At 47.5% G+C, this 26,795-nt stretch overlaps 1 protein-coding gene and 1 long non-coding RNA gene across 3 annotated transcripts in view; one reads left to right on the top strand and one right to left on the bottom strand.

The window, feature by feature from the left end:
• The first annotated feature begins 912 nt into the window (after nt 1–912).
• Nucleotides 913–26,795, top strand: part of CCDC9B (coiled-coil domain containing 9B) — a 48,735-nt gene continuing 22,852 nt past the window's right edge. The window contains exons 1-7 of one of the 2 annotated variants that reach the window (XM_084522716.1): nt 913–1,057; nt 5,925–6,038; nt 6,913–7,017; nt 7,449–7,511; nt 7,908–8,072; nt 17,111–17,260; nt 26,321–26,395. In XM_084522716.1, the coding sequence (XP_084378842.1) occupies nt 1,046–1,057; nt 5,925–6,038; nt 6,913–7,017; nt 7,449–7,511; nt 7,908–8,072; nt 17,111–17,260; nt 26,321–26,395 (684 nt within the window). In that variant the 5' untranslated portion in view covers nt 913–1,045. The remainder of the gene's footprint in view (nt 1,058–5,924; nt 6,039–6,912; nt 7,018–7,448; nt 7,512–7,907; nt 8,073–17,110; nt 17,261–26,320; nt 26,396–26,795) is intronic. The other variant, XM_084522717.1, reaches the window with a different exon arrangement.
• On the bottom strand, nt 1,746–5,538 carry LOC311438390. Its single transcript, XR_014694074.1, has 3 exons — nt 5,360–5,538; nt 2,738–3,647; nt 1,746–2,442 (listed from the first exon to the last, which is right to left on the bottom strand). It is a non-coding gene; the product is annotated as an uncharacterized lncRNA (long non-coding RNA).

The raw sequence follows: 26,795 nt of genomic DNA, 5'->3' as shown, positions 1-26,795 counted from the left end.
CTTTCTGGATTTTGTGAGTGGTTGACCTGCTCAGAAGCATTAGAGGGGATAGGTACCTGCAGCAGAGCAACTCCTTTTTTAATGCTATGACATGTAAACAAAACAGGATTCTCATGAAGTTTGGGGTGGGGGAAAGTCCTTGGGCAACAAAATATCCCCGTGTGTGCTTCCAGCTCCTGTTCATCTCTTGTAGGGTCTGGGTCTCTCGGAGGGTGAGGAAAAAGGCACCTGTCTGCAATGAGGGTGGGCATAGCACATAGGATGGGACAAGGTGCTGAGATAAGGGCTTGAGTGCAGCAACCCAAGACAAAGAAGATAAACGCTGCCTGTTTCGGAAAGCCTCTCTGTGACTCTTATGGGGTCCTTTTGGCAGTTTCAGTGGGGGCTTACCAAGGGACCCTCTCCCTTAGCTGCGCTTTTTGCCACTCACAGTGCCAAACTGACAGCATACAGCCCACAGCATCGCTTCTCCCCCCTCCCTGAACGAACGGTGCCTTTTTAACGCAGGGAAATAATTCCCAGAGAATAATGAAAATAAAGAGAAAAAGGCAAGTCTGGCACTTGTTTTCCCATGAAGGCTCATGCACATACTCGCACTGACAAGACATTCAGGACCCCAGATATTTTCACAATTCCCCGCCAGGCGTGCAGCTAGCCATGCATAACAAATAACACGACCCCATGAATGGCCACGAAGCGAAGTCAAGCTGTTTGCCTGATCCATTTTTCATTGTTCGCTAGCTTTCTCCACTTTGAACAAGGGCTTGTGGCATCAGGAAGTTAAAAGGAGTCAGGAGGGGGGGAAAGGGGGAGTGTTTCTTTTAAAAAGAGAGTGAGATCGGAGAGGAGGACACAGGCACTCAAAACCCTGTCTGCGCTTGGTATATTAGGCAGCCAGTGCTCTTGGCTGGGAGCCCAGGCGAGGCTTTTGTAATCAAAACATGATCTTGTATGCTGTGCAACCAGTGCTGAGAAAGGCCGTCTGATGGCTCTCCTCTTTTAGCTCTGCGCTGGAATCCGCCGGGCTTTGCTGCCGACGTCCGACATGCACCGAGCTGTGAGTGCTGCCTTTGGGGTCCCGGGGGGGCATGGGGCAGCGGGGGCTCTCGCCTAAAAAGACCACGGAATGACTCGCGCTCAGGGTGGCCTTTTGGTGCTTGTGGCTTTGTTGTTTTTTATTTATTTATTATTTTTTTATTCCTTGCCTACAGAGAGTAAACGAACCCTGCTGCGTCATGGAGGAGGGGGGGAATGCTGGGGGGGGGGAGGATTTTGGGTGCCGGGGCTCGCATGTCGCAGGTTGCGGTGGCAGGCTCAGGATAATGTGCTCCCGGGTGGGTGGGAGACTGGAACAGAGAGCACCCAGCCGGGGAGGGCTGGATGTCGCCCATCCCAGCAAGGGTTTCAGCCGCAGCTGTCAAGGGCAGAGAATATCTCTTAAAAAGAGCGGATGCGTTTGCTCGTGAAGAAGAGTGTTAGCTTGAGCCCCCGCTCCTCTCTTCCCGTCCCTCCCCCCAACCTCCTGTCCCTCGCTCTTTCCCACCCGTGCTGCCTCCGAGGGCTCTCACTGGAGAGGCAGATGGTCGGAGAGGTATGCAGGAAAACGCTGCATGCAGACACAGCCCTGAGCAAGACACCCCTCAGCCCCTGATGAGCTGCACTGTGCGCGTGTGTGTGCCACCGGGGTGCAGGGGCACGGCAGAGTGAGATGTCGGCATGTAATTGAAGTGCGAAGGCACTTGCTCTCCATTTCTCCTTCCGTGACATTTTATTGGGGATAGAAGCAGGCCTCCCTTTCTGCAGCTCTGCCTCACTATCGAGGAGGAACCGGGCTCGGCTGCTTTCTGATTCAAAGCCATCGCACGGTCGTTCTGCCAAAGCCATTTATAACTCGCCCATCGCCGTGACATACGGGCACCTGGCTTCCCCGGAAGAGCTTTATTCTGGGAAGGGCACAGCGTGGCCACTTCTCATCCCAAGCACCAGCTTCAGCAGGGGCTGGGGTGGCAGCTTCGTTCCTGCGGTGAGAGGTGGACACATCCCCCCGGCTGTTGGCCGGCTCGGCGCGGTGGCTGGCCAGCAAACGCTGACTTGGCTGCCTTGCACAATGGGTGAGCCCCTGCGAGCCGCTGTGTGGGCTCAAAACGCTGCTCGGCGCCTCTGTGCCCCGTGGGATGCTTGGTGGCCCCAGGGGCTATGAGGAAGGGGCATCCGCAGCTCCCCGGCACTCGCTGAAACATCACGCAGAAGTAGCCAAATGGCTTCATTAATAATGTGGAGGTGAAGCTGTGAATACCAGCAAAACTTCCCTCTGAGTGATTTGTTTCCAGCTGGAAATAGAAAGACCCCCTTCCCCCCGCAGTAGCTGTGTGGCGACGCAAAATGCTGACAAACGTGCAGGGAGGCAGAACGGCCTGGCAGGACTTCTCCATCTTTTGCCTGCTAAAAGAGAAGAGTGCGAGTACAGTCTCTGCAGGAGTTTCTGAATTCTGCCCGAGCGGGCGGCTCCGTCAGTCTTTGTTCAAAGCGATTTGAAGATGAAAGGGGTGTGTTTGAGGGCATGCACCGCTTTGATCCCACCCTCAAGCAGCCAACACCCCAGCACCCGGCAAACGCCGAACCTGCCAATTTAGAGCTCACAGAATAGCTTCTGTTCAGGTAAACACTGAATTCAGCTTTAATCAGGCTTGCAAAATGGCCACGAAACTGTATCCACCCACGTATACAATCAACTCACCTGTCACATACCTGGATGATGGATGGCGATGGGAAAGCGCCTTTCATTCTCTGTAGACCTTGACAAAATCCCATTGTCCACCAGAAGAACATGGGGGAGTGGTTTAAATGTCCCGATTATTCCACCTGAACGTGAATGTGTTCCTGTGTCCTGGCAGAGCCGCCCTTGGCGAGGGCTGCTACATCAGCACCAATGAAATGCCTCTCTGTGGGGATACGACTGAAGATGTGCTTGTGCAAACTGGTTTTCCTGCCCTTTTCCTCTCTGGTCTCTGACAACATCCACATCCAGCCCACCTCCTGCTCCTTGACGGTATCACACTGTCAACCTCTCTCCAAAGAACATTTTGGGGGGGAGATTTCTGCCCCCTCCATCACCCTATTCTTTGCAGTGATGGTCCAGATCAAGCACAGGTCTGCTTGATCAGAGCTGAAATGTCATTAGCTCTGTTTTGTTTTGTTTTGTTTTTTTTTCATGTAGAGCCCTTGAAAGGAATACCTTGCATTGCAGGGATGTGCAGTGATTCAGCAGCTGGAGATCCCTTCCTTTGAAAGCGAGCGTTGACCATGTACAACAGCAGATGATTTGTAGCCCTGGTTCCCAGGAGCCCCGTGACACTGTTGGAAGAGCAGCGATGCTAACCCCTGGCTGAATTCCCACGTGCTATCTAAAGTTATTTTCTGCATTAGCATGGCCCAGGTTCTGCACCAATGCAGGACAAAACCACAGCACGGCCACTACCAAAGGGCTGGTGGATCAAACGTGCCCCTCTTCCTACTTCTGTCCATCTCCTGGGTAGCCAAAAACCTTGTAAGACAGTAATTCATCCAGTTTATCCAAAATCCTACTCTCTCAAACAGGCAGGATATTCCTGGGCATTTCCCATCCTGGTAAACTGCTAACAACTCCACTGTAAGAGACACAAAAAATCAAGGGTCAGGTTCACAGAGCCTAAATCCAGCCTCATTTGATGTACAGGCACACTGCAAGCACAGCTTCAGGAGGCTGGAGCCCTGTAAGTCGCTGGATGAGGTGCACAAACCTAGCTGGGAACATGGAGCAGAGTCAAAGGCTTTCCCTCCCCTGGGCTACAGCTTTGTGGTTTTACTCTTTCCTTTCAAGCATCGTGCTTCTCACTGTGTGTTTGCTCAGTTTAAGAAAAACTTTGTTTGACAGCACCTTCTCTGGATACCCACCGCTCCACTTTTTCCTCTGGTGACCTAATTAGAACCAGGCAAAAAGCAGGAATGCAGGATAAACCCTCCCTTCCCAGGAAAAGGGACTCACGAGCCCGCTGGCTACGGCTCGAGGCTGGACCCTGGGCACGGCGGCTGTCAGACCCAGATCCTGTGTCCCCAGCTGCCGTGGCTAGACCCTGACGTATCCTTCCCTGAAGGAGGTCACACCTGCTATGTCATGATTAATGAAGGAAAAACCCCTCCAGCCTGTGCAGAAGCTCTTCCCAGGCTTTGCTGCTCTGGCTTTTACCAGTGGGGCTGACAGTGTTACTAGGGAGAACGTTTTTGTCCATGTCTGCAGGTAGAGTTAAAAAAAAGAAGTGTATATATATATATATAGGCAGCATAAATATATATATATATAAAATTCATCTGCAAAATGGCACTCAAATGCTACGGAGCAAGCTGTGGAGGATGCTTTGGGGGGTTTGCCCTTGGGATGGGCACAGCCGGGAGCTGTTGGGCCTGGGAGAAGGGAGGGCAGCAGAAATACTTGCAGTGATGAGGTCCTGTGAAAATGGGGAAACTGATAATTGTCCTAAGGGGCTTGTTATTTTTCTGAGGAATTAGGAAGCCAACAGGGATGGGGAGGGCTTTGGCAAAAAGCATGAGTCGCTAATGCGTCATGGGCAAAAACGCTTTAGTGATTCAAGAAATTTCAGTTGGTTTTCTTTGCCAATTAACCATCTACTAACGCCGGATTCTGGCTTTAAGAATAAACCCAACCAAACAGACCCTTAGGAAAAAATGTCCCGCTCCCCTCCCAGCACCTCTCCCCCTGTATTTTTGCTCCCCGGCCCTGGCCCTTTCAGGCAGCGCCAGGGCCCCCCCACTGGCAGCAGCCCCTCCAGGGTCCCCGCTCAGCCAGACCCCCTCTCCTCCCCCTCCAGAAGGGTCTTCTTCTTCTTTACCTCCTGCTGTGTCCTCACTTCTCCATTTTTATTAAATCTACTTCCCCAGAGGTGCCATGCTCATCCCTGAAGGGGGCTCCTTGGGTGAGGAGCCCAGGTGAGAGCACAGGGGCTGGGCTCGGAGGTTTCTGAGGCTGGGGTTGGAGATGGGGCCCAGCTTTCTCCCTGGGCCCCATCTTTTCTTTTTTTTTTTTTTTTTTTTCCTGGTGCAGGTGGGCTGCAGATTTGCTGCAGTGATCCCACGGCAGATTTCCTGCACAGGTCCAAACAGCAAGGAAGGCAGGCTGGGGTAGCCCACTGGCTGGAGCTGCAAGGGCAGCAAAACCAAATCCGGTGCCTGCCCATAAACCTAGGGTTTTCTCTCCTCCCCTCGCCGGTCTCACTTTGTCTCACCCAGCTGCGTGTGAGCAGAGGAGAGGCACGCAGATGCCATGCTGATAAGGAGAGCACAAAAACACTGATTAAAAATAAACCTGTAGTGCCTCGGAGATCTCAGCCCTGCCACCTTGCTCTTCCTGTAAACACCAAGCAGAGGCTAGACGAAATGGATCAGCTTGCTGCAGCGAGTTGATACCCATCAGCATTAATTTCCACCAGACGCTGCTGTCACTAGAATTTAGAAATCTGCTTTGCAATTCCCTGCGGTAACCTAGGTGCTGGCTGAATGCAGACGGAGGGCATTGGGTGTGCCTGGCAGCACCTGAACCAGCAGCAGGGAGAGGTCTCATTTAATAAGTGCTGTGTTAACTCTGGAGCCTACTGCCAGCCATCAAAGTGGGCCATCGCATTTTTGCTCCAATTACCTCACTGCCAAACAGAAGCGTTAAAAAAAAAAAAAAAAATTATAAAAAAGAGTCAATTCTGTCAGGAAGAATTCAACAATTCAACTAAAAAGGTACAGTGTCCTTTTAAGTGGAGGTCTAAGGACAGAAATGAAAGGCAAAGACCCTTCAGCTTTCCCCCCATCCAAGGAGAAGGATGAGGTTTGTTTCCTGTTGGTGCCATGACTGGGAAAAGCTTTGCTCCTTCTGTTTTCAGGATGCCACAGTGGATGATGCCGTGCTAAGGAAGAAAGAACAGAAAGATGTTGAACTTGATAAGAAAATCCTGGCTTTGCGGAAGAAGAATGAAGCGCTCATACGAAGATACCAGGTAAGTCTACTTGATTCTTATCTTCCCCACCTCTGTTTTGGAGTCCTCACAGCTCTCTGCATGAAGAAAACAGTCAGTAGCATAGGAACAACTTGGTTAGATAACATTATTCACAGGATACTGTTTGGAGCAGGTGGGCCAAGCTCTGCCCTTTGCTATGGCTCCTGAAATTAGAAACCAGGCTTGCTGATGTCTCCATTCCTACATCAGCGTTTCTTCTCATGCTACCTCTGTCTCTATCACACCTTTCCCACCTCTTTCCCTGTGCACAAAGCCTCTTGGTTTTGGAGCTGATGAACATTTGCCAGCTGGGCAGGTAGTCTTGAATCCAGCAAAGACCTGTTGTATCTTAGACCTAGAGCTGAAGGACTCAGTGGAGTTCTGGACTGGTTAGAAGATTTATTTCCTTTGATACCAGAGGAGTTATTTTGGACCTTTTCTGGTGACAGCAACAAAATGGTACCTTGCTGAAAGCTATAGGAAGGACTGAATGCTACAAGCAGTCAGGGAGAGGAACCCTCACTTCATATGAAATGTTACATACCTAACTACCATCACTTGGCTTCTAGAAGCTGCCTAGTAGATAGGCAGATCACAGCCACCTTCTCCTGGCAAGACATAATGTCCTGGCCCCAGTCTGGCATGGACACCCTGGCTTTTGTGCACAGCTCTCCCTTTCTGCAGGCCTGGTGCAGCCTCTCCATATGTCCCAGCCACTGTCACCCCTTCCAAGGGCATGTGGAAGGGACACAAGTTGGTCCACTCCCTTTCAAAAGTGGAGGTAGAAGAATTTAGGAGAAATTCTAAACAGAAACATGGACAACATCTGTAGAGGGACAGGTTCAGGCTGACGATAAAGACGTATCTGTTTCAGGAAATAGAAGAGGACAAAAAGCGAGCTGAGCAGGAGGGAATGGCTGTAACTTCCAGGAGACCCAAGCAAGACGGACTCACTATTACCATCACCAAAGCTCACAACGTAAGTGCTGCCTCCAAGCCAGCTCTCTCTCCAGCAGGACCTCCACAAGTGCCAGTGCATCTGAGGATACTTGCAGGCCGGGCAAAGTCACAGTCTCCTTAGGCTTTGTACTTGCAAAGCAAATAGCCTTTGGCTGCTCTGAGGCTTTGGGTCAAATGCTGCAAGTCCCAGGCATCCTTCCTGACTGCCCCAGATCTGTGTCTGGCAAAGCTTGTCCTCCTCTCCTGGCAGTGTGGGAGCTGGTAAATCACCAGGCCAGTCCTGCATTAACCCCCGGGGGATGTCCAAGGCTGAGCCAAACCAAACCTCCTCCTCCGTAGTCAGCGCTCCTGGGTTGTTAGATCCAGGCTAGTGCATTGCTCACTTCACCACGCCCTGGCCCTTGCTTTTCTCTGGAGGTGCGTTGTTGCACACATTTTTCTCTCATACAGGACCTGAAAGATGCAATTACCCAGACTGAACACTATGGACAAGATAGCCCAGCCCTCTCAATGGTGAGCACGACCCTCAGGAGCCATCCACTTGGCTTCCCAGGCAATCTCCATCAGGACATAGGCTTTCCTGATCTAACTCAGAGTGCTGCAGAAAGAGAGGAGGGTGACATTTGTTTCCTAAAACTCTGGCATTTTAGTCTGAAATGTCAGATTTGTAAGTGCAAAGGATTTTCCAGACCCTCTGTAATTGTGGCTTTTGCTGCCGAGCAGACAACGAGCCCCTTGTTCCATAGGAATGTCACGGCACAGCGCCGGGCACAGAAAACTTCCTCAGGGCAAGGCTTGCCATTTCCTTAACTGGCCTGCCTTACTCATGGGCAAGTGTGTTTGGGGAAGGGGAACACCCCGGTGAGCTGAGGGGCTGGGATTTGCTCATGGAAGTGCTTCATTTCCCAGGATAAAAGGGTGGTGAGCGAGAAATGGAGTCCCTGTGCTACAAGCCCTGGATTTGGCATCGGCAGTGAGGAAGAGGAGGAGGAGGAGGAGGAAGCAGATCATATGTTCACATTCAGAATGGGGAAGAGGATGCAGCTGGCTGTTACCATGGACAACAAAGCCAAGGTGAGCAGGGAAGAAGATTACAAAGGGGCTTCTGTTCTGCCTCTCACTTGAGCTTTCTGCTCAGCCTGTCCCCCAGTGTCTCCTCTCTGAAGGGAATAGATCCCCTCCCATTCCTTTCTTCTCATTTCTTGATCCCTTGTCATAGCCTCAGTCTACACCTTGAGTTGCCATGCGCTGTGTTTTCCTCCCCATGTATCATTTGCTGGAATCAGCCCCCAGGCCTTGCTAAACCTTCCAGCAGCTCCATCCATAGCCCATGCAGAGCCCTTTCTGGGAGAGCAGATGCCTTATTGCCCACCACTTGGGCCAGCAGCAGGGTGTTAAACTCTGTTGCTGTGCCTGGAAAGGGGATGGAGATAAGCAAGAGCCCAGACAGATTTAGCTGCATTGCTCCTTAGCTATTCCTGGGGAGGCAATGATGTTTAGTGGTAAAAACAGCATCATTTCTCCCTGTTGCTCTATTCCAGAAAGTCCTAAATGCAGAATAAAATCCAAAGTGACATGAGTATCAGTTGCAGCTGCCAATGTGCTGGGCAGCAAATGTGCCCCAGTATTTTCAGACTTAATTAGAAATTTTGCGAAACAGAAAAAGTAATTGAAATTGATCATGCCAGAACATTCCTTCCTAGCTGCTACCCCTATCTCTCGTGGAGTCTGTGCATCTAGATGTAATGATTTTTTGAAGTTTTGGCAGGAAGGATTTGATAAGAGTTTGGCAGTTAGTCTTGGCAACATGCCCAAGGAAATATGTGCCTGTATGAGCTTCACGCTCTTATTTACCTCTGGTATATCCCAGGGAAACGATCCTGTTCATGTTGGAGTTACTGAGTTTGGCCACTGAGATCAATAGGAACAAGGACCAGAAATGCCACCTCCCCTGGAAAAACGTAATACCTGCACGTGCACGGGCACCTGCATGGGAACTCAGGGAAGCCCTCTAGTTAGTGAGCCTCTGGAGAAGGTTACTGCTGCACATGGTACTTTTTCTTGATGTTTAATATGTTCCACAAGAGCATAGGAAGCAGAATTATCTGTTAATTGATTAACACTAATTAGACACCAGTGAGACACCTGGAGACACACTGCCAAGATGAGCACGGACCCTTTGTGCAGACCGTGCCCACGGGAAGCAGACAGAAAGCCTCAGTCCTCCATCTCCTGCCTTGCTAAGCCACTGGGGCAGACGAGGTCATCCCATTTCTGCCAGGGCAACACCGGGAAAAGGAAACAGTGGCAGCAAAATGTTGCTCCCCTAGAGCCCCTTTTAGGCACAGCAACACGCTTGGCCCACAAAATCCGAGAGGGCTTTTGTGAAGTGAGGTCCAGGCCAAAGCCATTTCCCAGGGTAATGAAGCGAGCCCCCACCCTTCCTGCTACCCTGGCGCTTTGAGGTAGGAGTGCTGAAAACCTTGGCTGTAAACAAAAGGCAGAGAGCCATTTACTCCCTCCGAGGCAGCTTGGAAATGTTTTTCCAATTTTGTGCCTCGAATGCCTTTTCATTTCTGTTTCTCCCTGACCTAGGTAGCCTTTCTTTCCATGAAGAAGCAGGCTACAATCACTGCACCATTATGAAGTCATTGTATGTTACCTTGAAGGAACTGAATCATTTTGGAAATAATGTAGCTTTCAGAATGATTTTTCAGGAGAAAGAGAATGAGGCCGCTCATTTCCTCCATACCAGATACATAACCAGTAGCGTGAACATCCCTTTCGAATGAAATCACATTCCATAACAACCAAACCACCTTCTAATACAAAAGAAAGAAAAAAAATGCCTTTTTTTTTTTTTTTCTTAGAATAGAGGATACGTAGAAATCCCTCATTACTGACTGAACTTTATCAGTGAAATATTTAAGAGTCTCCTCCAAGGTTTCTCATGGCCATGTAGTTGTATGCGGAGGACTTTCATTTGAAGCAATTACATTTGCAGAGTGAATGCCTCTCACAGACAGGCTGTGTCCCCTGGAGCCTTTTCCGTAATCTACAGCTCAGAATTCAAATCCTAGATGGGGATTTGTATTAGCGCAGAGCACTGGCAGCTAAAGCACATTGCTGCCTTAAACTCTGCACCAATGTTTTTCAGCATGGCCAATTAATAGACCTCTGAGATTTTTTCTGCCGGAAATGCAGACCTCGATGGAAACTTCCCATAAGTTCCCTATTGTACAGTATGTACAAATTTGCTGCATTAAGTACCTTTTTCAGGCCTTAGCAACCCCCCAGGGGCTCGTGAGTGTTGGTGTAAAGCACAACCCAGCAGCCTGACTTGATGACAGAGGAAAACTGATTTATTGCCGAATGTTCCGGTGGCGTCAGTTCAGAACATTCCTTTAGTTACCTTAAATTTAGTTCTTCAAATGGGTGAGTAGGAAGAGTGTGGAACTGTGCAGGGTGAGAGAGGAAAATTACCAGGATTTTGGACAAAATTGTATTTGCTGTCACATGAAGTACAATCTTATTTGTTAATACTGCTCTATTAAGGCATCCTCTGGGCTGCTGAAGATTAAAAGAGAGTGTAGATAATTTGCCTCAGCTTCCCAGTGAGCAAGGCTTCACCAGGTGTCCGCAAGGAGACTTGCTTGGTGATACTGGAATGACAAAATAGGCCTATTTCATTTGCCCCACCAATGTTTTTCCTATGACCACTGCAAGGTTCAAGCAACAGAGCAGCTGGGCTGTGCAGAAAACAATTTGCACTAAAACCTCAGTGTCACAAATCACAACAAAGGGAGAAGCTCCAACGGAAGGGCATCTGGAAAGTTGTATAAACTGGACAGCACTCCAGGGTATGTCTTTGTTCCCCATGTTCTTTTTCCTGACACCCCTCAGGTGGGCATTTTTAACACCCCCTTTGCCATCTGGGGCATACCTCAGACATAAGAGGGGCATTTCTCCATTTGCAAATTCTCAGTGAACTGTTACCAGGGTGTAGCTGTCACGAGCAGTGTAGCTTTGCCTGCCTGCAGCTAAATAGCTAGTGCCAGAGTCTCAAATCTCACACAGGCAGCGAGTGAGCAGGGACAGGTCCCATGGAGGGGAGGAGGTGGCTCTGCCAGGCGCTGCTGCCTGTTTGGGCCCTGCTCCCTGTTCCCGTTGGCTCTGCACGGGCACTTTCCTCATCTGACATCCCTCACTTTGGGAGCTCGCCCGCTGAGGGCCTGGATTTCCCAATGTGGGACAAGCAATCTAGGAAATCTCTGATATTCTTAAAATAGTAAATGAGCAAAAGATGTGCTGGCATGTTAAGCAGAATGTGCCTTCAGGCGACCCATCTTAGCCAAAAGTAGCATAGGGAGGGAGGGAAAAGGGTATTTCATGGAAAAGTCAGTGGTCTCCCACTCCTATTTACATGTAAGTCTAGCTATCACTGCTCTGCTAAAGAGATATTTCCTGTATCAGCCTCTCGGCTTTCCCTGCCATCTGCTCCGTAAACTGCAGGGTTTAATGGCTTTGCCAATGTGCCAGCCTTCCTACTGTGACTTTTAACGTATAATGTCCCTAGGAAGGTGCCACCTTCCTGTAAATCCAGTAATGCGCTTTGGACCTTCAGTCTCGTTCACTGTGTTTGGGTACAAGCCCCTCTGCATTGGTTCTTGGGTTTTCACACTGGGGCTTTGCTGTTGTTTTTGCTCATGCCCTGTGTCCCTCCTCAGGAAGGACTTTCTCAGGTAGTAAGGGATTAGCCCGTCTTTCAGACATACCCACTCAGTGCTGAGCCTCCCTGGCAGGAGTTACTTGTGACCGTGTTATTTGTCCAAAGGACAGGTCATTGCCACCTAAACACCTAAAAGAGCTCTAGGGTATGGCTGTGGACTTAACCTGGAATTAAAGTTTGATGTACAAGTCACGGACTCATAGCTTGCTATGATCCTGCTAAGCCATCACTGGACTTGCTTTCTTCATGAAAAACAAACAAACAAAACAAAATAAAACAAAATATAAAATAATAATATAAATAAATCAATAAATAAACATTAACGGGGATGCTAAACATCTTGTATTGGTGCTTTGCTTAGGGCAGGGCAGCCCAACTCATTAATTAAGCCTAACTTCATTAATTAACCTCACCAGGACAGCCTGGGATTACTGCACATGCCTGCTTAGGGTTTAACAGAAGGAAAAATATATTGCCTTGAATGCCCCAGGAAATTCAGAATTATCCCTGGAGCAAAGGTATTTCCTGGGAATAATAACAATTGAAGAAAAAAGTAATGTACAGCTTCAGCACCAAAGTAAGTAACAGTCTTGAGCAATTCAGTGGTTCCAAGGCAAAGTCAACCCTATTTTCAGCCTCTGATTCATGCCAGAAATAGAGCAGGGAAACAGGACAGCAAGCAGCTCAGAGCCCATTCTGCAAGGCACAATGGATCCGGCTATCTTCAGAGGTTACCAGCAGCTCTCAGCACTTCCCCAGATAGTTGTCATGGAAAACTGAGCCTTATGCAGGGGGTCTAACCTGAGTCGTTCCTGTGATTCCCAAGAATTTTGCTCTTATGGTGGGAGAACGCTGTCCTTTGTGGGACTGTTTGCATACTGAGGAAGCAGCGGTGCATTGCTTGGGCTGCACAGTTCCTGGGTGGCAGTAGGCAGCCTCCTTGGCTCGAGGGTTGCTGACAGGGAGGCAGAAGCTGGGGAAAAGAAAGAAAGAGACTTTTTCACAGAAAATTGCCTTACAGATTGCCTTGGGCAATTGCCCAGATTGCTTTATAGAGACCTCCACCCAACAGATGTGAGTAAGGAACAGGTTTTTAGAAGAGGACAGGCTGGTGTGGGGAGAGAAGAAAGAGGGGTACAATCTTGCATACACCTACATGTATTCCAAAACCAGGGGTGGCTGGTTTTGTCCCTGTTGTGACTGCCGTGGCATTACTAGGGTTAAGTTGTGAACCCATGATGTGTAGGGGGCCTTGAAAAACTGCTAAGCACTTTTCTTCCATGTCTCAAGGCATAAGAAACTGTTTAGTTTCCCTCATAAAGGGGAATTGTGAAGCACACACAATGGTGTTTTCCACTTCATCCTCACTAGCTGTGGGAGAAAGTTTAAATAGGAATGCTTAGGTTTTCAGAGCAGCTAACAAGACTTTTTATTTTCACTTGCTTTTCATTTCAATGGGAAATATTTGTTCATATGTCTGGAAGACACATGATTCAGTTAGCTAATTTGGCAAGCTACTGTATAAGAGGTAGCTGTTTACATAGTCTATAAAGGAAGAGTCAAATAAAACTGCATTTTCCTGTGTTTATCACAAGGCATTTCCCATTTGTATCTTCCTAAAATGACCATGTTAATTCTGTGTTTCTGAGCTACTGGGTCAGCTCAGCATAACTGCTAACATGAATGAGAATACTCCTGTGACCACAGATATGGCCCTATGAACCCAAAGAGGATGGCAGAAGAGATTTGCAGCTTCAAATTATCCATCACAGCTCTGTGGTCTGAAATATGAGACCAAGATAGTCTATTCAAAAGGTTAATTTTTTGTCTACCCACGTCCATTAATACTGATTTGCAGCAGCGTAAAGAAAAGCCACATTGGTGGATTTGACTGCAAGTAGGAATCCTGTGCTGACCATTATAATTCCGGTCTCTGGTTTCAGTGAAAATTAGGAATAAAATACATGAATCACAGAATATAAATAGGACTTGAAATATACTTCTAGTTTTAAAACATCCTGTGTTTGTATTGGCCAACAGTTCTGGCAACGGAGCTATGTTAGCTCTGGACATGAGGTGATTCTGTCGTTGAGAAGCAGGTACCACTTAAAAGCCACGACCTAAGTACTTCCAAACATTGTGTTTGGTTGATACTGAATTCATGTCTGTACTACCTAGTTTTTGCTGTATACATGTAAAAGCCACAAGCTGAAGAAAACAGGCAAAATTACTATGCTTGCACACATCTGCACACATACGTTTGTGCATGTACACACACAAAATCTAAACAGGTTTTCCTTCAGAGTTGAGGCAGGCTAACAACCTGAAAACAACAACAGAACCATAAAACAACTGATGTGGAATGGGACATCAGGAGGCCATCTAGTCCTGTCCCCAGCTACTGTCCACAGCTGACTTCAAGGTTGTCAGAGGTTGCTCAGGGCTGAGTCCAGTCAAATTCTGAAAATCTCCATCAATGGGTATTTTCCAGCTGCTTTGGGCACCTGTTTTCAACTGTTTGACCGCTACTATTGTGATTTTTTTCCCTCCACTAGAGCCGTACTTCCCCTTGTGGCAGCTTGTCTCCCTTGCCTCTTGACCTTTCTCTGAGCATGTTTGAGAGGCTGGGCAGATCTTGCCAGTAAAAGACTGTGGCAACAAAAGTATAGAGTACCTCATTTTTTTCCATGTCTCGTAGCACTAAGTTGCTCACCCCATTCCACAGCAGGCCAACATCTTTCTTCATCTTTCTTTGATGCTAATATACGTACAGCAGTCCTTCTTGCTGACCTCCACATCTCTCCCCAGTTTCAATCCCAGTTGAGCTTTGGCTTTCCTAACTCCATCCCTGCACCCCCAGGTGCTGCTCCTATATTCTTCTTTGAGACCCTATTCCTTCCCACCTCCCACAGACTCTCTTTTCACATTTAAGTGTAACCAGGAGCTCCCTGCTCAGCCAAGGTGGCCTCCTACCACACCTGCTCATTTCTTGCACAACAGAAAGTCCTTATTTACGTTCTCAAGCCTTGTCTATGAAAACCAGTCAGGTTTCCTGGGCTCCTTTCCCCTTCAGACTGCTTCCTGTGGGACCCTGCATACCAGTTCCCTGAACAAGCCAAAATCTCCTTTCCAGAAGCCCATGGTCTCTAGTCTGCTGCTTGCCTTCCTCAGTGCTCTCAGTATCCTAAAATCCAACATCCTCTGGTCACTGATGACAAAGTTGCTATCTGTCTTCACATCTTCAGCTGGTTCTCACTTTATTTTAAAAATCAGGCAGTCAGCTATTAAGCTGTAGTAATGCAATCACTGGTAATCTTGTGACTGCAATGGGATGTGCAGTTAAGGACACTATAGTATGCCCTACTAATGGAGGAAAGGTAAAACTGGGATTTCAGAGCAGTTTAGATTCTGGTTTGAGCTTTCTGGCTCTGTCCCAGCTGCTAAAATCACATCTTTCTTGAGACAGATACTTAGTCTAAGACCTTTAAAATAGCTCACAGAGCTTTTAGATATGGGGACACCTTCAGGGCATATATACGTGCTCCAGGTAGAAGTGTAGCTGACTGGCTGGCCATGGTAGACGCCCAGGCAGTTGTACTCCTTATTTAAATGATTGCCTGTTCTCTTGATTATCAACTTTTACTCTCTCAGGAAAAAGATCTTGACAGTGCTGGGGGGTGGCTCACAGATATCTACTCGGTCCATGGCAGCAGTCAAAGTAGACTGCGTTGACACAAACATTGGGAACACCACAGAAAGAACCAGAACGGCATTGAGCAGATTGGCAGCAGATCCTTACTGTGAATACAACATGTGGCTTCAGTTATTTCAAGAAAAGCAGAAATAGCAAGGGTCCTACTAAGGGCAGCAAAACTTGTTAGAAGCGAGAGCTGAAACCTGAAACCAGAGCTCTACACGGTTAAGGGAATGTATAAAAAATCCCCACTGTGTCCACACAGCTCTGGTGGTTGGAACCAACAGCAGGACACGGACCCACTCCTCAACCTGCACGCATAGACCAACTCAAGAACAGTCTCTGCTGAGACAGCAAAACTACACAATGTGAAAGCAGAAAAAGCAAAAGAAAATATTCCACTACTTTCCAAAGCGGGTATTGTGTTTTAGGAAGCTCGATGACTGGACAAACGATAAAAAAGGTCTTGCTTACGGAGGCTGTCTACACCAAGGCTCCCTCCATGTTAACATCTGCACTTCTGGCAGAGCCAAGTGAAGATGAGGCTAATGCAAGACATCTTGATATCATATTTCATGGAAAATTCACTGATGCTTGCAAGACTTCCATACAAATCCGAGGTCAGTGTGTACTATTTGTTTTTGAAATGAAGTTTGTAGCGACAAAGAGTTCCCAAGGTTCACTGAACTTAGCTTGGAGGTTCTGAGACCCATAAAAATCAAGACTCTGGTATGTGTGGAAGTCCAGGGAGAAAACCAGAAGAAAATGTACCATCCTTTAGGGAGGGAAGCTTCTAAGGGATGAACCCTGACAGAGTTGATCAGAAGAATCATATAGAATAGAAAAGAAAAAGATCAGAGATAAAAATGGAGATGACTTACCAAGTATTTTATTTCCCTGTAAGACAAAAATAAAAGGGCACATGATGGAACTGAAATATGATACTTTTAAATGAGAAAAAGTATGTATTTTTGTACAAAAGATGTACTCATTTTGTGGAAGTGATGGCTGAGGGCATTGGCTGGAGCTCAACCAGCTACAAAGATAATTAACAAAATTAGAACCAGATGTAAATCCATGCAGTAAAGACATGAGCTGATACAAACAGCTGGAAATAATATGTGAAAGGGGGTAAACTGCCCTTGTTTAAGGAGTTTATATATCAGTTTTCTAAACTATTCCTCTGCTGAATAAATCATCCCAGAAATACAGATGCACAATGATTATGAAGATAATAAATTATCAAGTGCTAATACACTTTGGGGTAGTAACTGCTATGCAGACAAGAGTGGAGAGAACACCACTATTTCCTTTCTATCTCACCCTATAGGTTTCTGCCCCAGTGTAGCCTCATGTTTTACTCAGACATTTTGCTTGTTGAGAGGACAACTTCGTATGTGTGTCAAAGACAAAAATGCAGTGTGGCTCACCTGTCCGGAATAAAAATACCAATCTTGTTCATGCTGCAAAACATCTGAACAGGGGAAATTCCACCCTACCTAGTAGTATGTACTCAGTTAAACAAGGCTATGTAATGTTATATATCCCTTAAAGTTTCTAGCTTTACAAACAAAGAAGCCTGGCTTGTGTTTCTGTTCTGCCAGGCCAAAATCCTGTGCAATTCAGGGGTGGGAAGGGAACTGCGTAGGGCTAATGGAGGTGTCCTTAAGTTCATCCTGTTCTTTCCAGGGCAAGCGGATTGTCAGCGAGAAACGCACCGAGTGCTTCCCTGGCCCGGGCAGAGTGCCAGACCTCAGTGAAGAGGAGACAGACCACTTGGTGGCTTTCCGCCGGGGGAGAAGGATGCAGATTGCCATCACCATGGATAACAAGGAAAAAGTAAGTGCTTTGTGAATTACTGGACTGCAAAGAATCAGTGGCATCCACTAGTTTTGCTGGCATGTGAAGTGCCATGGGGACAGATTAGGAGCTAGCCCAGCAACAGGACACTGGGAGAGACTATATGTTAAAAGTGTGGAGTTTATCATCAAAAACTCTCTGGCTTTTATCACTGTGAAAGGGGAAAGGCTACAATCCCATTTCCCTTCTCTGTGCTCCTAGCTAGAGCTAGCTTGCTTTTAAATGTACAAGGTGAATAAGAAATACCAGATGCTGTTTCAGGAGGGCTGATGAAAGCACTGCCAGATATGTGGCATGAAGCTCACAAATGACCCCTGTCTCTTACTGCCTTCTGTTTGGAGCCGTACAACAGATTGTGAGTCAAGAGCCCTGTCCTCTTGACACACTGCACAACTTAAAAGTTAACAGAGCTGGGCAATATTTGCTTCTAAACCCAAGTCCTGCTGCACCTCGCCATAGCCTACTGGGTGAGCTGGCTGAACTTTGAAGCATATTTCAAATACCTCTTTGCAAATACCTTCCTCTTTACACACACACAGAGAGGCATGTGATATTTTCCTATTTGAGGGTTTGCAAGATAAGTAAGAATGCCTGCAGCAAACAGGGCCAGTGAAGACTACGAAAGAAAACACTTATTGTAGCTGCCAAACACACCCAGGAGCACTGGGAGACCTGTGCAGCACCCTCTCTGGGACAGCAGCCAGCCATCTGCCAACTACCCACATGTATCGTCAGCTTCTCCTCCTCCCCAGAGTTTACCTAGACCCTGAAAGCCCACAAGTTCCTTTCTTATGGCTACCAAGCAACTCTCTGAATACCATAAATCTCATATCCTGAGCTCTGTTCTAAAAGTGTGTGGACAGCCCTGGGAAAGGTAATATCTCATCTGCTTTTACTATAAAATGTGAAATTGGAGGCTGAGTCCACGTATCCTATATCCTATGTGTTTTTGGTGATGCCGTGCTTGTATGGATATCCAAAGTGGTTAGACTAAGAGTGTGTGCAAGAGCAAGCCTACAGCTGCACCAGCTTAAAGCCATGTCTTCCCACACCTTTCTACACAAAACATTGAAGATTTGATGCTTTGAATTGTAGATTGGCAAGTAAAGTGTGATGTTCCTGATGCCCGGCTGGTTTGATTTTGGTGAGTGAGCACAGGTTGTGTCTCAGGTCTTGCTCCTGCAACTTTCAGGTCCCGCTCTGCTGCCATTCATTTAAGCTCACTCATTTAAATTCAATCCCAGTGAACGCAATTGCCTTCATATAGCAGTCCGAGGAACTCATGTAACTGTCATCTCGTCTTTCCTCAACTGTATATAGTCACAGTGGTCTCTTTCACCCAGCTTGGGCTAGAACCCAATCCTGATAATCCCCGGGGAATGCAAACAACTCCATGCTGCTCCTCCTCAGATACCAAAGTTCATTTAAAATCTTTACCCTTTTTTTTTTTTTTTTTTCCTCCTTAATCCAAAGCTCAGTTGGTAGAGGGTAGGACCAAAGCCCCGTTACTTTTCTAGCAACAACAGGCTGTGAGGGAGGCCTGCTGGATGCTGACATCTGCAGGGAGAGAGATTGTGTAGAGCCATTTGGGGCCTTCATGCCTTGGCTGAACAAGAACAGGATCTCTGTTGGGAGCACAGGAGAGCCACAGAGGCTTGGTATAAGTCTAGCTACTAAACAACAGTACCAAGGAGTAATGCATGCCCTCAGTGCTGCTTAAGATTGAAAGGAAAGATCAGTTTCACTTGATCACCTGTCTGCTGGCAGGACAGATAGTCTGGCTCAACAGCAGCCTTGGACTCATGTCACTGACAAGACCCATTTAGCAATAGCATCATGCTTCTTGCTGGCACACACAAAAAAAATGTGCTCTGCTTTCTGTTACCGAGCTTTGCAGCATACCTCTCCTAGCCTCTCAGAAACTCACAGAGAACAGAAGGGGAGCTTTCAGGGTGCTTTCAGGATCTGTATACTCTCTCAGTTTGCACAGGAGGCAGGGAGAAGGCACAGGTGTTTTCACAGAGCATACTTCCAAGGGCTGGGAAACAGAGGGGTTAGTAGAAATCATTTTAAAAATGGGCTTTTATGGTAGTAATTGTTGTTGTTCTTTGTATTCATCGTATAATTTAGAAAAAGATATAAAGCTGCATGTTTGAAACTCCAATTTCCAATACCTGTTACCAATTGGATATGTTTCAGAGTCCAGCTAAGCACAGGAGATTTCCTTGCTTCCATCGTTTGCTTGCTTTCATTTCCCTAGAATGATCAAGCCCTGTTCTTCCCTAGCTAATGAAGATGCCTTCTTATTTCCACATTAACTGTGTAACTCCAGCCAACAGCTACTACAGCCAGGGCAGAAACCATCCCTCAGTGTGCAGGCACCTTGCAAGGTGTGACTCAAAGGATGTGGCTGAAAGACAGTTAAGGGTTTGGGTTTCACAGTCACCTCTACAGGCTACTTTCTTCCATCTGCACTTGGTCAACCTTTCCCCAGGATCTGGGAGAGGAAGATGGGGCCTGAAGCGACAGATCACATTGGCACATTGGCATCTCACACATCGTGCTAGCTTGGGTTGGTTGAGGCATGTGACGCTTGGTCTGGCCCACCCTGTCATTTCAGCTGTTCCTAAGCTGCATTGAGGACTAGTGTTTTAAACAAGTGCTTCTCTTTGCTGGTTGAGATAGTACTTGAAAAAATGAAAACAGGCATGGACGCCTCATGTAATGTGCCTCAGAGCAATGAGTTTCTCCAAGAGGCACTGGAAGACTGCAATGCAGAGAGAAGGTCAGAATTTGTAACACTCATCCAATGTTTTTGCATCACAGGAAGCAGTACATAGATCATCCCCTGTTCACTTTTCCGAAGCACAAATGATTTTATTGACCTGTTTCATATCTTCCTTCAGCCATCTTTATTCAGGCTTAAGAGTCCAGACCTATTTAGACATGTTTTGTGAGGAAGAATTCCAGTGTTTTTGATCACCCTCGTTGCCCTTGTTTGTGTCTTTAAATATATATATATTAGTTTTACTAAATTCTTTTAATACAAGAGGTCCAGAGATGTACATGGTATTCAAGCTGTGGGCTCATTGTGGATGTACTCAGTAATGCAGTGATGTTTCTGGCTTCTTCTCTGTTCTTGTCCTAACAATTTTGCGTTTCCTTTGCCTTTATTTTTTTTTCCTAAAATAATTGAGCTAACATTTTCAGAGAACTAGTCACAATAACACCAAGATTTCATTCCTGAGTGGTAATCGTAATTCAGACTTCACCACTGTGTGTTTGTATATAAGAAGAGGCGTTTTTCTCCATGTGAGTTATTTGGTATTATTGATATTGAATTTCATCTGTAATTTTATGATGCAGGCATTCAATGTCAAGAGATCTTTTGCAGCTCTTTGCTGGCAAATTACATTCTTTGCCCTGGATGATTTAGTATCATCAGCAAACTGTCATCTCTCTATTCAGCTCCTTTTCCAGACCATTTATGAGCATGTTGAGCAAAGCATGTTCCAGTGGCACACCCCTGCTAATCCGCTGTGGAAACCAACATTTTCTTGCCACTTTCTGTTTTCTACCCTTTTATTAGTTGTTGATCCCCAAGGAAACTTCATTTTCATCCCCAAATGATTCAGCTGCCTGATGGGGCATCGGTGTAGCTGTTCATTCAGACCTCAGCTGAGACCCCCAGTTCGAGGATTAGCTCTCAGTCTCTCTCACCATCCCAGTGCAGTCCCTTCTTTTGCCTTTTTCCCCTCGTGGCCCAGCTGGTTCCCTGCTCATTCTGGGTTATTTGTGCTCTCCTCACAGAGGCTTGCAATGCCTGGGAGAGGGATCACACCCATCACTTTCCTTTCAGTAACATCCTGTAGCCTGGCCACTGTCAAATCTAGCCCCTCCTTCCTGCACTTGCTAAATATATCCTATTATAACATTTGAAGACCATCCTTGCTATCCCACATTTTTCTCTATTTTTATTCACGATGAAATTCATTAAGAAGAAGCTAAGCAAACAAACAAAAGACTCCCATTCTCACTACCCTGCGTGCTTCTAGCTAGTGCCACATTGTCAGTCCTATACCACATCACAGCTGGCAGTGCACAGTTGTGGCAAAGGCTGTGCGTAAGAGGAAATGCGAGAAACAAAAAGATGTTTTCATAATTTTCCTTTCCAAAACAGTCCCAGTCCAGGACATATTACTCTGCCATATTGAGCCCTGTTTTTCTCTACCCAGTGAACTAGGTAGAATAGTCCTGGTAGCACAGAGGTGGGCAGAACAAGTTATCTCATCACTTTGCAGAACGAATCATCCCAATACAGCTGCATGGCCTCCAGTGCTGCTGCTGGCTTGGTGATGCCACATCTAAAACCTTTCTTCCCACCCTGCCTGGATGCCCCTAACTCCCACCCCATCAGGACTCTTCCTGCACACAGGGACAGGGATAATGCCTAATATTTAGCTCTACTTTTCCTAAAAAGCCATTCCATGCTCTGGCACGGTTTCAGTGTCATTACTACGTTAGAGAAGCAAGCTAGCAGCCCAGGACCAGTGGAGCACAATGATTAATTAGCAGGTTACAAATCATCTTTTAAATGGACAGTAGATATGGCTTCAGAGCTCTTAAATTGTCACTTTATTAACAGTTTCCCAGGATTATATATCAAAAATTACTGTTTTTAATCAAGAGACACAAAAGCTGCTTTTGGGGACTTATGCAGATGAGTCTGATCTCCCCATGCTTGCAGAGGAGAGGAACCAAAGTTGGGGCAGGAGAAATACTGCTCTGCATGTGGGAGGCAGGGACAGGCATAAAGGGTGGCTGAGAAGCCTTTAGCTCCCTTCAGGCATCACAATTAATAGGCAGATTTTTCAAAAGAGTTGGAAAAAAATTATCCCCTCATGCACTGAGCTAGTTTCAAAAATCCTGCCCAGCGGGAGATCTGAGATCTGGAAAACCAGCTCTAAGCTCTTACAAAAACCTCCTCCTGCAGAAGAAATGTGAGTTCTGGTTACCGTCATGTGCCCAGAGAAGTGGGTACCAGAAGGTTAATTTAACGCATCTTGTTAACACTTATTTTTAAAATAAGATGACGGTGAAGTAAACCAGAGACATCAAAGCCTGTCTAGCAAGTTCCCTGCACCATTCTATGGCTGAGAAATCCTTGAATAAATCTTAGCATAAGCAACATAATCTACTCTGTCTAATTCGGATTTTTGCTCCCTCCTCACATCTCTTTCCCTGCTGTGCAGGAACAGTTAAACTATGAGTTGATAATGTCATTGTCATATTTCATAATTTTGGGGGCGGAGAGGAGGAAGGAGGAGAAAAACATGTTTTGCTTCCCTATGGCCTGGGTGTGTCGTAACAGGCTAACAGCAGCTCTGGGGCAGCATGGAGAAAATGCAAAAATCTGCTCCTGAGCCAATACAAAAGCAAAGGTAACATATTCTCTTAAACTGCACAGTTCAGACCTGCTTTTCTGGTAGGATAGAACCAGATATTTTTGGTTCTCTCTATTTTCCACAGTGCCTTTTGTGAAGCAAAACCAGAAGGAGACTAAGGAACAAGGCAGCTTGGCTTTGAGGGGAGAGGAGGGGAGTTTAATAGGATGTAGAGTTAGACAGTGTCCCTGGAACAGAACGATTTGTGTTGTGCACTGAAGTGCTGGTGCCCAGAGCAGGACAGCCTCCGGGCTGGCCAGCCACACAGCAGCTGCGTCTTCCCTTGTCTCGCGAGCTGCAGCACAGTCCTTCCACCAGGCTGTCCAAGTACATTTCCTGGGCGCAGTCTCACTCTTCCCTGCTCCTTGGCAAAGACAGGGCTGAAGACAAGCTGTGCAGGGCTGCAGACAGGCAGAGACACACTGCTCCCCCCGCAGCATGCAGCTTACGCACACCCTGGCTCAGCGCTCCGGCTGTGCGGATGCTCTGGCTTTCCGGTTCCCATCTTTGGGGACACAATCAGGCATTGTAAAGGGGCCAAGCCAAATCACTTCTTGTGTGAGCTTGCATGAGAAATATGCAGACTCAGATGTAACGATAATCACCCCCATGCAGCTCCCTGCCTCAGTTTCCCCATGAGCTGTCTTTGGCATTTCCAAGACAAGCAGTGCTCCTTTTCTCCTGTCTCTCCTCTTAATCCTCCTGTTTCCTCCAGGGACAGAGGGGCTCCAGCTCTTCTGCAGCAGCTGGTTCCTTTGTGCTCCTTCTAAAATGGATAGTTTATTTTACAGTTGCTTCAAAGGCTAAACATCCATCTGCACCTTGCTCCCCAGCCAGCCTCCTCAGATAAGCAAAGTTTCCAGCTTTCTGCATTTTTAATCTCTTTATAAATGCAATGTCTCAGTTTAGGGCTGCAGAGCTTTGTTAGATCTCTGGCTGCTAGATTCTTCACATGGGGCTGGAAGAGGAATTGACTTTGAGCCGGGGGTGAGCATTTTTGGTTACATAAATTTTCACAGCAACGTTTTTGAATAAATACTCAGTATTGCCTTTTACTATGTCCTGACCTGTTGCAAAAAATGGGGTGGCTACTCTGGGCACACACCCTTTGCACTTTTTTCCCAAACCTTTTTTTGACAAATCCTATGACTATGTAGCTAATGTCTTCCTCATAGCATCAGTTTACACAGCTTCACACCAGTGAGACCAGTGAAGCTGTCGTGTGCCAAGTACAGTGTCAGTGAACGCTGGCTGTAAGGTCATGCTTCCCTTGTGCCTCCAATTTAGCACACATGCATGACCCCATAAAAGACTGCTTGCTGCTGTGGGGTGAGTTCATCCATTCTCCAGCTCCCACAGCGTATGTGCAAACAGGCTGCAGGGGGGATGAGTTGCATTAAGAGGCTGGGTAGAGCTGGAAGGTGTGGAGACAAGTATCCCAGGTTTCCAGCATCCAGCCCTGTCATGCTGGGTAAAGCCTGGGGATAGAATATAATTGGAATAAAAGTCCTCTTTCCAGCCAGGGTTGGACCTCACAGCACTGACTCTTTCTCGAATGGCTGACCTGGCAGTTTGTGCTGTGACTTCCCTCTTTGTTTTTCAGTTTTGCCTGGCTGTGCAAAACAAGAGCACGATAATCTCAGCCCCACACACCCCCCAGCCCCATAGCGGTTCAGCAGGAGGGGAACTTGGGGATGCTTCAGCTCTGCTGGGTGCGAGGGGGGGCCCACCAGGGCTGCAGCACGCCAAGGCCTCGCTGCGAGCTGGCAGCGTTTATGCAAAGCGGCCCCAGGGCTGCCATGTACGGCTACAAAACAGGGGAGAGGCCTCTGTAATAAATGTTGTGCCGCTTGGCAGCCGCTGTGCTGCGATGTCACATGCTGCAGCAGTGGCTGGATGGGAGCAGGAGCCTCTCTCGAGAAGGCAAATACCCCCTGCCCCAAGGGCTGCCGCAGTGTGGGGACCAGGCCGGTGCCTTTCTGTCATCTCCCCCATACGTGCTCCTTATCCTGGAGCAACAACGAGCAGCCCTCCCAGTGGCACTCTAGCTATTATTAAATCAGGGCAGAAAGCCTTTTGTAGAAGATGATTATGCTCTGCAGGCTTTATTTTGCTAAGAGCTGCTATGATCCCACCCCAGCCTTGGCTGTGGCTGCATCTGTGGCAGTACCACCAGGGCCATACAGGGGCCAAGAGCTGCCTAGTCCATAGCATGCCTTGTGTTTAGTGTTTGTAGCTCATTAAGACAGAGAGGCTAATTTTCACCTCCTGCCAGGCTGAGGGATGTCAACACTAGAGCAGAGCTTGCCAGTCTTGCTAGATTAGAGAGCTGAGCAATTACCAACTGTATGACATTTAATAAGAGCAAGTTCCAGATTCTGCACCTGGGACAGGGCAGCCCTGGCTATACGTACAGACAGGGAGATGAGGGGCTGGAGAGCATCCCCACAGAGAGGGATCTGGGGGTTTTGATCAATAGCAAGTTGAATCTGAGCCATCAGTATGCCCTGGCAGCCAGGAGGGCCAACCGTATTCTGGGGTGCATCAGGCATGGCATCGCTCGTGGTCAAGAGAAGGGATTGTCCTGCTCTGCTCTGCCTGCTGCAGCCTCACCTCGAGCACCGCGTGCAGTTTGGGCACCACGGTATAAGGACATAAAATTTACAGGGTGTCCAAAGGAGGGCTACAGAGATGGTTAAGAGTCTAGAGGGGAAGATGTGTGAGGAGCAGCTGAGGTCCCTTGGTTTGTTCAGCCCACACAGAGCGGCTGAGGGGAGGCCTCATGGCAGCCTGCAGCTCCCTCATGAGGGGAGCGGAGGGGCAGGCGCTGAGCTCTGCTCTCTGGGGACAGCGACAGGACCCGAGGGAACGGCATGGAGCTGGAACAGGGGAGGGTCAGGCTGGGGTTTAGGGAAAGGCTCTGCACACAGAGGGTGGTCAAGCACTGGGACAGGCTCCCCAGGGATGTGGTCATGGCACTAAGCTGCCAGAGTTCAAGAAGCTTTTGGACAACAACATGTGAGTTTTGGGTGGTCCTGTGTGGAGCCAGGAGTTGGACCTGATGATACTTGTTGGTCCCTTCCAACTCAGGATATTCTGATTCTATAAATCTGGTGGCAGCATGGCTAAACTCAGTAGATGAGGGGATGGATTCTGGTAGAGCAGCTTGGTGTTTTACAGGGACAAAAAAAATATCTCCCATCATTACCACGGTGACTTTTAGCTGCATCTCAGATGGACTCCCAGCTCTTGTACTGTTGGATCATAAACAGGGTCTTGGGTCCAAATCTGTAAAGGTACACAAAATTTGGTCTTCCTCAGAAGAACTGGGACTGTAGAGGTCACTTCTCTATCTCTGGCTTGGGAGGAATAGTGACTTGTAGGAATTCATCCCTTTTGCTTGCTTTTCTTCTTACACTCCTTACTTTTCAGCCTATCTTTTCCATAACAGTTTGATTCAGGGTCCTGGGAACCACTCTCTCCTCTTTTGCTGATTTTTTCTGGGCAGCTCTAACATGCCATGATGGGCATGAACTCCTCAGCCAGGAGTCCTTGGTTAATCCCTGAAATAATTCCTGTGTCTGTGCCCTTGCAGGCAGAGGAGAGAAGAACAGCAGAGAAGAGGAGATCAGACAGTGACAGAGGCCCAGAAAGTGAGCACAGCCGGAAGGTGAGTAAGGCCCGATGTCCCTTTTAAGGGACACTTGTTTTGGGAAAGGAAACCAGCAGGATGTACCTCCCTGTCAATAAGAGTTGCCTTCATGCTAAAACAAGCCGCAGTGTGCTCTGATGTGGTCCCCACTGCTTATTCTTCTCCTCATCCAAAGCTTTGCTGGGCAGCTAGCACACCTAAGGCATGGTAAGGCTTGAAAGCCAGCTTCAGCAGAAGGGACCTGCTCATCACACCTTGTTGTGGCCGCTCATGTCCCTAGTACAGCAGTGGGAATGTCAGGATGTACACCTACGCATGCGCAAAAGCACAGCCCTAGCTGTTTTCTCTCCCAAAAAACATTTGCTTGTGGGTTGAAAAGTCTCAGGCCTCATTAGCTACAGCTCCTCACTTCAACGGA

The sequence above is a fragment of the Aythya ferina genome (genome assembly GCF_964211825.1).
Source record: "Aythya ferina genome assembly, chromosome: 5".
NCBI classification, from domain to species: Eukaryota; Metazoa; Chordata; class Aves; order Anseriformes; family Anatidae; genus Aythya; species Aythya ferina.
Note: the sequence above shows the minus strand (reverse complement) of the source record. Positions and strands in the feature narration are given on the sequence as shown.